This window comes from Pseudophryne corroboree, chromosome 2, assembly GCF_028390025.1.
Source record: "Pseudophryne corroboree isolate aPseCor3 chromosome 2, aPseCor3.hap2, whole genome shotgun sequence".
In the NCBI taxonomy this organism is placed as follows: domain Eukaryota; kingdom Metazoa; phylum Chordata; class Amphibia; order Anura; family Myobatrachidae; genus Pseudophryne; species Pseudophryne corroboree.
In genome coordinates this window covers 552,561,756-552,573,868 of record NC_086445.1, presented here as the reverse complement: position 1 = coordinate 552,573,868, position 12,113 = coordinate 552,561,756, and the positions used below count along the sequence as shown (strand labels likewise).

Below are 12,113 nucleotides of genomic sequence, written 5' to 3'. Positions count from 1 at the left end.
CCTTTTCCTCGAATGTCCATCTCCCTGGGAACAGTTCCTATAACTGGAGTCTGGAGGAGGGGCATAGAGGGAGGAGCCAGTTCACACCCCTTTTAAAGTCTTAAAGTGCCCATGTCTCTTGCGGATCCCGTGTATACCCCATGGTTCTTAAAGCATCCCTAGCATCCTCTACGGACTAAGAGAAAAGGATTTACCGGTAGGTATTAAAATCCTATTTTATGCAGAGTTGTACTCTCCTAAGTGTTCACTCCACCACTACCCGTATGATTTGTTTTATACCCCTAACCACTAAGTGCACACTTGCACCAAGTCTGTCCCTGCAAGCGATTTGTCTGAAAACAGATGGATGCACAACTCGGCATTATCTGCAATTCCATCTACATGCCGTCAGTAAACTTAGTCAATATGTGAATGCCCCTTTACCACACAGTTATGCACACTCCGCTGTATAGCAGCACATCATGTAGTGAGAGAATGCAGTGCAGGTGTGGATTTTCCAGTAGGCACATGAGGCATGTGCCTAGGGGTGGCACTTGCTGATGTGTGTGCGTGGGGGCAGGGGTACAGTAGGCTCCCTTGCACGACATCCTTGCTAGGCCGCTGGCCTGATGCGACCTAGTGATTTTTTATGTTGTCATTACCGGCAGCAAATTGTGGTGGGGAGGGTTAAGGTTGGCGGTCTGGAGACACTGGGACTGACCTTGACATGAAAACGGCAAGAGGTGCAGTGACATGATGGAGAGCTAGCAATAATGATGGGACTATAGCCGACGTGACCACTATAACCAGCCTGATATTCAGCGGGAGCAGACGCTTTCTACTACCCAGCAACACACGCTGCTCTTTTCTTGGCTGGAGACAGAAGTTGACGCCATTGGGCTGTGCACCTTCGCTGCTATACAGTTGCCAGTGATAGTGGGCAGGAGAGAAGTGTAGATAGTGGGCAGGGGAGAAGTGTAGATAGTGGGCAGGGGAGAAGTGTAATGGAGGGGGTTAACCCTGATTGCTTTCTCCCTGATTCTGCCACTTTGTGAGTCATGTCTGTTCAGGTTGTCGGCTAATTGCCTAGACTTAGCATTTACGTCTCCCTTTGGAACTGGGGAGCCGATTCAGACCTGATCGCTAGGCTGCTTTTTCTCACAGCCTGCGATCAACTCTGAACTGCGCATGCATATGCACCGCAATGCGCATTCGCTACGGACGGCAGCAGCGGGATCGCTGGTCAACAACGGGATGGTGCGAAAATTCCGAACGCAGCGGCGATTGCACGGAGATTGGCAGGAAGAGGCCGTTTGAGTGTGGCAACTGACCATTTTCAAGGAGTGTCCTGGAAAACGCAGGAGGGACCCGGCGTTTGGAGGGAGGGTGTTTGACGTCCGCTCCGGCCCCGATCATCGCAGCGGCTGACTAAGTCCTGGGTAGTGCAGAGACTGCACGAACTTACGTTTGTGCAGCTCTGCAGCAAAGGCGATCGCACACCTGCGCACACACACCATAGCCTCCCACTGTAGGTGGCGACTGCCTGATCGCAGGGATGCAAAAAATGCACCCTAGCGATCAGGTCTGAATTACCCCCTAGGATCAATCCATGTGAAGTGGTCCAGCCCTGGTTGCTTGACCATTTGTGAAATGTTTACATTTTTTGTGTGTGATGACCCCTGTAAGTTAGTAGTCAGAAACCACCATTACTTTATTATTATTTACCTTCATATGAAGATGACACGCATTTTTATATCCTGTCATGTGACATTTTTCACTGTTCCAGACATTTGGGTAAATGCAATATCTCCGCTCAGAAAGTCAGAGAAAGTGGGAATAAAGGGGGTAATTCAGAGTTGATCGCAGCAGCACATTTGTTAGCAGTTGGTCAAATATAACATGTGCAGAGAGAGTTAGATTTGGGTGGGGTGTGTTCAAACTGAAATCTAAATTACAGTGTAAAAATAAAGCAGCCAGTATTTACCCTGCACACAAACAAAATAACCCACCCAAATCTAACTCTCTCTGCAAATGTTATATCTGCCCCACCTGCAGTGCACATGGTTTTGCCCAACTGCATTTGCTGCTGAGATCAACTCTGAATTACCCCCAAAAACCATTAATTTTCATCACATTTTAAGCTACATTTTTGTCATATAATTATTTCCCTACCTCACTTCCTTCCTGACTGAAAGTTAGGGCCAAAGTTAATTGTCAGATTTTTTTTTAAAAAGTAAATTTTTTGGATTTTATTTCAGTGGGAAGGAATAAAATTTCGGAGCTGTAATTTTGTTTGGGAATAGTTATATACTCAAAGATTTGCCAAACAAATTTTGAGTTATCTACCTTGTCTACTTTTTTTGTTAGATCATTTTGAAATTGCTAGTTTTTCACCTAAATTTACCTCTAATATACCTGGTGGCGTACCTAATAAAATTTTCAAATCCACAGCATACACAGAATTCTGTGAGGGGTAACTAAAAAAATTGGAGTTTGAGATTCCATGTGGATCAAATATCAAAATATGTAATATCAAAAAACTGAAAAAAATTTAATATTAAACTCCTATTTATTTTTTTACAGTTACCCCTCACAGAGTACTGTGTAAGCTGTGAATTTGAAAATGTTATCAAGTCCCCTACCAGAGATATTGGAGGTAAATTTAGGTGAAAAACGAAAAACAAGCAATTACAAAGTGCTCTAAAAATCCACAAAAATCTACTTTTTTTTTTTTTTAAATCTGACAGTTAACTTTGGCCTTAAATTTCAGTCATAATGAAGTGAGGTAGGGACATATATGACAAAAAAAAAATGTAGCTTTAAATGTGCTGAAAATATTGCTTTTTAGCCCAACTTTCTATGACTTTTCTGAGCTGAGACATTGCATTTACCCCAAACGTCCACAACAGTGAAAAAAGTCATACAACATAATACAAAAATGTCCGCCATCTTCATATGACGGTGATCACACAATTTTTAAAAATGGTCAAGCAACCAATTAATTTAATTCTAGACCATTTGAAATAGATTGACCCACTAATGTCAGAAAAGTGGCTAGGGGAGACTAGTGAGGGTACCAAGCCAACTAAGCAAATAAATAGTGGCCATTATTAAAATACTATGGTTGTCCAAAATAGGACAAGCCCTTTAATGTATCTTGTATATACAGTATATGACATGTAGTGTCAAATATAGAACATTGCTTATGGAATCTATAAAATGTATTCCTCATGTATAAGGATTCATTTTAAATATTGAACTCATTACTTGAATTAAAAGTTGGTTGCATGCTTTTCCTATTACACAGGTTTTCTGTATTTGTACGTTGATTACACAGTTGTCTTGATTGATACATTAATCATATTGCTTACGCATATTGCTTATTCTCTGGGGTATATTTACTAAGGTCCCGATTTTGACCGAGATGCCGTTTTTTCTTCAAAGTGTCATCTCGGTAATTTACTAAGCAAAAATCACGGCAGTGATGAGGGCATTCGTAATATTTTGGAAGTCCTAGGAAAAAATCACGAATCAATACACCATCGGTCAAATACGCCTGCAATTTGGTAGAAATCGGGAATTTACTAAAAAGTGCAAATCACAAACACTGCCGACAATAGCCAAACACTGCCGTGCAGAAATACAAATCGTAAAAAAGTGCTAAAAAAAAACAGACCTGCTTTTTTTATCCCGTGTTTGGATAGGCATGCAGGGATCCATGAGATCCGTGCATGTTTATCAGTGGGAAGGGGATGGGAAAGTGTTTTTTTTTTTTTTTTTTTAAATTGCGTGGGGTCCCCCCTCCTAAGCCAAACCAGCCTCGGGCTCTTTGAGCCGGCCCTGGTTGCAAAAATATGGGGAAAAAATTGACAGGGGTTCCCCCATATTTAAGCAACCAGCACCGGGCTCTGCGCCTGGTCCTGGTTCCAAAAATACGGAGGACAAAAAGCGTAGGGGTCCCCCGTATTTTTGAAACCAGCACCGGGCTCCACTAGCTGGACAGATAATGCCACAGCCGGGGGTCACTTTTATACAGCGCCCTGCAGCCGTGGCTTTAAATACCCAACTAGTCACCCCTGGCCGGGGTACCCTGGAGGAGTGGGAACCCCTTCAATCAAGGGGTCCCCCCCCCTTTAGCCACCCAAGGGCCAGGGGTGAAGCCCGAGGCTGTCCCCCCCATCCAATGGGCTGCGGATGGGAGGCTGATAGCCTTTGTTGTAAGTTATGAATATTGTTTTTAGTAGCAGTACTACAAGTCCCAGCAAGCCTCCCCCGCAAGCTGGTACTTGGAGAACCACAAGTACCAGCATGCGGCGGAAAACCGGGCCCGCTGGTACCTGTAGTACTACTACTAAAAAAATACCCCAATAAAGACATTACACACACACCTTGAAAGTATAACTTTAATGCATACATACACACCACCATATACACATACTTACCTTATGTTCACACGATGGTCGGTCCTCTTCTCCATGTAGAATCCAAGGTGTACCTGTTGAAAAAATCCTACTCACCAAATCCAGTGTAGAGGGCTCCTCGGGTAATCCATTTGTAATCCACGTACTTGTAAAAATAAAAAAACGGGACACCCGACCACGAACTGAAAGGGGCCCCATGTTTTCACATGGGACCCCTTTCCCCGAATGCCAGAAACCCCCTCTGACTGATGTCTAAGTGGGTTTCTTCAGCCAATCAGGGAGCGCCACATTGTGGCACCCTCCTGATCGGCTGTGTGCTCCTGTACTGTCTGACAGGCGGCACACGGCAGTGTTACAATGTAGCGCCTATGCGCTCCATTGTAACCAATGGTGGGAACTTTGTGGTCAGCGGTGAGGTCACTTTCGGTCAACCGCTGACCACAAAGGATACACCTTGGATTCTACATGGAGAAAAGGACCGACCATCGTGTGAACATAATGTAAGTATGTGTATATGGTGGTGTGTATGTATGCATTAAAGTTATACTTTCAAGGTGTGTGTGTAATGTCTTTATTGGGGTATTTCTTTAGTAGTAGTACTACTACAGGTACCAGCGGGCCCGGTTTTCCGCCGCATGCTGGTACTTGTGGTTCTCCAAGTACCAGCTTGCGGGGGAGGCTTGCTGGGACTTGTAGTACTGCTACTAAAAACAATATTCATAACTTACAACAAAGGCTATCAGCCTCCCATCCGCAGCCCATTGGATGGGGGGGACAGCCTCGGGCTTCACCCCTGGCTATTGGGTGGCTGGAGGGGGAGGACCCCTTGATTGAAGGGGTTCCCACTCCTCCAGGGTACCCCGGCCAGGGGTGACTAGTTGGGTATTTAAAGCCACGGCCGCAGGGCGCTGTATAAAAGTGACCCCCGGCTGTGGCATTATCTGTCCAGCTAGTGGAGCCCGGTGCTGGTTTCAAAAATACGGGGGACCCCTACGCCTTTTTGTCCCCCGTATTTTTGGAACCAGGACCAGGCGCAGAGCCCGGTGCTGGTTGCTTAAATATGGGGGAACCCCTGTCAATTTTTTTCCCATATTTTTGCAACCAGGGCCGGCTCAAAGAGCCCGAGGCTGGTTTGGCTTAGGAGGGGGGACCCCACGCAATTTTTTTTTAAGTTTAAACATTTTTTTTTTTATTTTTTACAAGGTGCACAATGAAGCCCAGCACGGATCTCTCAGATCCGGCCGAGATTCATTGTATTAAAGTCGGCAGTGTTTTACAAGTCACTCACGTAAAACACTGCCTAAAAAAACGAATGACATCGACATCGGAAAAACCGAAAATGCAGAATACGGCAGCTTAGTAAATTAGTCGTAATCAATTCAAAAAGTTGCATATTTACACTTTCGATGTCATTCGTGATTGAACTTTGACCTCAAACGGGAAAATACGATTCTTAGTAAATTTACCCCTCTGTTGGTTCAGGAAGTAAAAAAAAAATGCCTTGCAGGAGGTGTATTAAAAAAAAAAACATGGTACTTGATGTCCCTCTTTGAAAAGCCAATTCAGATCTGTATTATCCATAAGGTGAAACCTTTGAAATGCATCATTTCACTGATTAACTTGGAAAGGCGCTTGGCTAGATCATGAATGTGATCACAGTGCCAAAGTGTAAATATATACACTAATATGGAATAAACAATAAAATGATAACCTATGGGCCTGATGCTGAGTTGAATTTTGCCACAGCTGTGTCTTGTACTAATGCCGCGGGTGATTTTCTTAATTCTGAGACGCCAACTTGCAGCATTTTGCAGCTATGCATTTCGCGTTCAGGGCGTCTTTAGACACACCATCAACTGCACCATCTGAACATGCCTGGGGTTGAAAACGTTTAAGGGACTATACTAAGAAGGGGACTAGCTGTGAAAGTGCTGTGTGGGTGTGGTTAATGACATTTGGGTGTGTACTCAAACTGAATTTTGTGAGAAAGCTAGAAATACAATTTTAATACCTCTGATTTATGGCCAGTTGTGTGGCCAGCTAGATAGCATGTTATCATCATACTATCATGATGATGGGACTGTTTTTTTGGGAAGGCCTGGAGCTGTAGCTCTATCCACCCCATTGTTAATCCGGCCCTGGGAACTTACACCAACACCATGGCAGGGGCAGTTTAACTGTCTGACCATGGCCTCCTGTGTAAATGACTGTGCATCTTTTGATGCCATCAGGGCCATTTTAACCCATGGCCGGGACACTAGGCTTTCAGGTATTTTGGGCCCTCTCTAGCACTACAGTTTTTCACCCCACTAAAGGTGACGTTTGGGAAGCAGAGCTTATTCCATCATTTCCACTTTCCGTACTCACACAAACACTGATACCCAACTGAAACAAAGTCTGCTGACCTCTTTTCTCACAGTGCAATCGTTCTTCCTTTTCTTTTTTAATAGTGCTAGTGTGAAGACCGAGGTGTGTGGTGAATCCGAGTTATGAGATTAGGAGTCGGTGGTGCTTTTAAACAATAGCCGAGCCGGTCATATAAAGGTCTTTTTCATAAATTTTATTGATGAGAAATACAATAGCCAGGCACAACTGGAAAAGCCCTGAAGGTCGACAGGCTGGGGCGCGCATGGTGTCACAAATACCGAGATCCGGTCTGTTACTGGAGTCCGGAGGGTGCAAGCAGTGTGACAACGAGATGGAAGGTGGCAAATTGTAGGTCTCACAGCAACACTGAATCCGCTCAGGAAGTGAGGCTGGACTAAGATCTCTGAAAGTTGTGTCAGCTGCTGGGATGAGCTTTGAAGCACAGGACTGCAAAGGGACTAGGACACAGCTCCTTAGGGTAGACGATGCATTAGCACTTGCTGCTTGAGCAGAGGACAGCAAAATACCTCCTGATTGGCCAGTGGCAGCAGCAGCAGTCAACAGACGATTGGAGCAAACAAGTCACCTAACGAAAATCCAAACTGGCGGCTGCGGCACTTCCGTTTTTCAAACGGACCCTTAGCCCAAATCCAAGATGGCGGCAGCGGCACTTCCGGTTTTCAAAACGGACTCCCTTCTGAGTCCAGAGACCCCTGCCAGCAACTTTCGCCTGTCGCCAAGTACCCCATTCCACCTCCAGATGGCCCCTGGCAGAGTGCACAAACCAGTAAGTCCAGACACGGGAGTGTCCCTGCAACCCAGACCGTGACAGCTAGTGTGCGATTTGTCTGTGAATAGTGCTAGTGTGCTACTCCCTCCCCAACTCCTATTGTCTCAAAACTAACCTCAGTTGACTACGCGTTTGCCATGATACAATGCTAAGTGCCTTTAACCATAGGAGCCCTATTCCCTGTGGGGCCACTAGGCTTCAGCCTAATTAATAATACACCCCGGAATGCAGTAGGTTACAGCGACACTCCCGCATCTGTTTAGCCACAAATAACCATTTTCAGAAACTAACTAGCTTGTTGTTTCATTAAAATGAATGTCCATGTTTTGCATGGAGAGGGGCTAGGGTCGGTCTGGCCCACAGGGGTACATGGGAAACCCCCAGTTGGCCCCACCCCCTCCTCTAGGGATCAGGTTCCAGACTGTGCACTTGAATTATACATTATACATATGTTACATTATACTGCACACGACTATGGTGTATTTTCTACAGTGCATTGCTGTTATTAATCCGGTACACTATCATGCATGGACTAGCAGTATTTACTATATACAGTATATCAAGGGGCCAAGACCATGCACTAAAGGTTAGCCAAACCTCTAAGCAGGGGAGTTTTGACTGACTGTGAGCTGCTTTTGGGGAGGAAGCACCATCCCGAACCACTGTGGTTTGCAGATATTCAGCATGGAAGACTGTACCTGGAAGACGAAGAGCGTTGCTGTCGACCTGTCTCCACCATCACGAGGACAACATTGCTGCCGTGCAGGACATTGTTGAGGTGGATGCCAATCATAGCCCAGTTAGAGAAGGAGATAGGCACCTCATCAGGATTCTTGATACTCCACAATGCTTGATACTCCACAAAAAGGCATGCTGGGTGCCTCATCAGCTGACTGGAGAGCAGAAGGAAACTGGTGACTTGGTGCTGCAACATGCTGGCCAGGTTTGATTGCGATCGCTCAAACTCTGTCTGGGAGATCAGTAGTGATAAATCTTGAATCTACAGTTAAGACTCCGAGACCAAAGAACAGTTAACCAGTGTACCTCAGCTGGAGGTGTGCTGCCACAAAATTTCTGATGTGAGTGCAGTGTGGCTAAGCAGATGGTGGCTGTTTTTGTGACAAAGACTGGTCATGTAGCTACCATACCACTCGTGCAGCAGCGCACCTTCACTGGGGACTGGTATGACAACCAATGCCTGCCGCAAGTGCTGGAGGCCATTTCCAGGTGCCGTCCAAGAACTCGCGGTCGTGATGCCCTTCTTCATCACGACAAAGCACCGTTCAGCAAGTCCAGGAAAATGATGGATTTTCTAGCCCATGAACACATCCAGGAGCTCATTCATCTTTGTACAGTGCAGACCAGGCCCCTGCAACTTCGTGTTCTCGCAAATTGAGCAAAAGATGTGTGGGATTTGTTTTGAGTCACTGGAAAATGCAGTGGGGACTTTCATCCAGCATATAGAAGACCTACCTGCTTCGGACTGGTCCAGCTGCTTTACCAAGTGATTTCAGCGCATGCAACTTTGCATAGACTCCACTGGCGAATACTTTGAGAAAACTGTACTTTGTAAATAAAATACTTTTGGTGTATCCAGAAACTTATTGCACACTCCTCTTACAATCGGCATTATCCTCAAAGGATCCTCTGACTACCACTTGGCCGCCAGTCACATGCATAGAGAGCACAGCTGCTGGTGGCCTGAAATTGTTAAAATTGTTCCGGCCCGTGGCACATATGCCACACTGCACCATGTTCCAGTCTGCTTCTAACCTCTACCTTATGAGCAGTCCTGCAAGCCTCTGGAAAGAATTACACGATAAACACACAGGTAGCTGGGCAGACTTGGTAAGTTTAATGGTTTTTATACATTTCAGGAATCTGACTCCCTCCTTTTAAATGTGAATAATACCTTGAGCTGGCAATAGGAGCTACATAAATTGCAGTTACCTACTGCTGCCAATAGATGGCAGATATTACCTACAAATACACTATTTGTTCTTGAAATTTGTCTTTATTTTTCAGTGACACCATGTGAAACTTTCCATGTCATTGGTACGTAAAATTAATTACTCTTAATTATTATTACGTTTTTAGCATGGATATCTTGGAACATTTATCTTGATTGTAGTAATGATGTGTAAAGATGTATTTATTCTGATTCTGTTTCATTTTATATGTGTGTATTATTTATAGGTTTAACGCAAGAATCATGCACAATAATCATAAATATGGCTTTCAGCAGCATGTAATTCCTGATGTCAGCTCAGATATTGATCAGTATTGAAATATAATTAGTTATTATTGTTTGTTAATATCATATTTTGTTTATAAATTACCAAAATATACTGTTCTATTAGGGTAAATATTATAATATTTTCCCGGTGTAGCATGCTTCTTGCACTTTTTAAGGAGGTGTTTCTATGTATGGTGTGAAAATACAATATATAGTTGTGGTATGAAAAGTGTTCTGAATGTCGACTTGGATATTAGGTCGACAAAGAAAAGGCCACATGTTCATAATGTTGACATATAACATGTTGAATGTAGTATGTCAACATACCATTTTTTGCATAATTTAGCCTAACCCTAAAAATAACGCTAAAATGTTCTGTCGACATGTTAAATGTTGACATTATGAACATGTCAACATTTTACGTGTTGGCCTTACATGCATGTTGACATTCTGCCCATATATTAAATATATTGCTCATCACAGAGTACAAGATGGATGGTTCCACATGATAAGCCACTGCAATTCAAATACATCTTTATTGTAATTGAACATACATAAAACAGGGAAGTACAGTACAATGGTATATAAAATAAATGCAGGCATAAAAATGTTAAGAATACATACAGTATGCATGATAGAGCACTTGCAATCTACTGGCAAAGGGCAATCTACTGGTAAAAGCAAAACTATGCCGCAGATTAAATCCTGCACAGCGTGATTCTTAAAGTAAGGATAGGCCACTAGCTAGTAAACAGAAGCTACTGTAGGTGTCCTCCTCCTCCCACCTTCTGGAATCGCCGGGTAAAGACACTTATGTACTGTAGGCTACAGGTTGCACACACCGATCAAATATATATTCATGTACATGTCATTCAGAGCAGCCAAATGCACGTCATACACACCTGCGATTGCCCCTCTACATCGTACATCCCTTCCTAATAAACACACATCAAACAAATTAACTGTGGAGTTATAATTTTCACCCCTTCATTATCTGTATCTGAACTGGGTTTCACAATGCGTGTGTTGAAAGCAGATTGCAGTTACTATACAGATTATTCACGTTTTGTGCAAATCGGTGTGTGCCTAAAACAGACAGCACACTATAAATATGGTACAGAGGGAACCTATATGCTGCTTTATATAGATTGTTTTGTCCTTCATGGCAGAATATAACTAAAAATATAACTGAAACCCAGCAGTGTTATTTCCATTTTTCAATCCATGTGCCATACTTGCCTACTATACCGGTTTCTGCAGGGGACACCCGATTTTTTTGGGTAGTCCCCCACACCCCCGGAAAGAGTGAGCACCCCTCCCTGATTCTGCCCACTTTCATAGAGTAGTGGGCAGAATGCAAAGAATTATACAGTAATCTGAGAAGGGGCGGGGCCTAATGACTTGTTTCCATGACTATGGAACCAACAACCGAGGCCGCAGTGCCAATATTTCTTTTTACAGTGTACGCTCCAACTGCTCAATTTAAGTAAGAAAAAAATTAATAGGCCTCCGAACCTGACCCTAATCCTGACCACTAGACTAACCCTAATGCCTTAAGGCAGACTGGATAGGCCATGTGCATACCTCCCAATTGTCCCGATTTTCGCGGGACTGTTCCTTTTTTGTGACTGTCCTGCTGTTCCTCCCAAGAGCTACAGTGTCCCCGGTGGTGGTGGGGCAGTTGGTAGGTCTCCTGTCACTTTTCTCTTAGCAGATCAGCCCCTTAGCAGAGCAGCGGTGAATAGACGCTGTGCGCATGTGCACAACATCTCTTCACAGTAGACAAGAGGGACTGGGGGCATACCAGCAGCTCACAGAGTGCTGACCATGCCCACACTGTGACAATAATGGGAGGCGTGGCAGGCTTTGCAGCATTGCTGTGAAGCCAAGACCCCTTTTAATTGAATTCACGTTTAGAATTTAAAGTTGAGAGGTATGCATGTGGTTCTTATTTACTGAAAAATGCTATGTTTCTATGTATATGGTGTACTGCGAGAAAATATCTGCAACTATATACTTGCACTTACTTGCATCTCCCCTAATTGAATTCAGCCCTGTGAATAGAGGTCGTGTGATCCCTGTGCAGCAGTCACAGAAAGGGTTAATCTCTTCAGATTGTCACTCAAATTACATTGTTGCTTTTTTTGCAGAACTGAGCTGGGAGCTGTAAGGCCCCCATCCACTAGTCCCATTTGGGCTCTTTTTATCAGAGTTCAACGCATCTGAGCTATAGATCTTTGGTGCTTCACCAAGGATTTATCTGAATCTGAAGAAATCAGGTGCACATCGGAATTTTTTTTTATTTCTCTGACGTCCTAGT

At 44.1% G+C, this 12,113-nt stretch overlaps 1 protein-coding gene across 2 annotated transcripts in view; it reads left to right on the top strand.

Annotated features, from left to right (window-relative positions):
- Nucleotides 1–12,113, top strand: part of INPP5B (inositol polyphosphate-5-phosphatase B) — a 483,885-nt gene that overhangs the window by 77,754 nt on the left and 394,018 nt on the right. For both annotated transcript variants that reach the window (XM_063954327.1, XM_063954328.1), the window contains one exon: nt 9,583–9,612. In XM_063954327.1, coding sequence (XP_063810397.1) covers nt 9,583–9,612 — 30 coding nt within the window. The remainder of the gene's footprint in view (nt 1–9,582; nt 9,613–12,113) is intronic.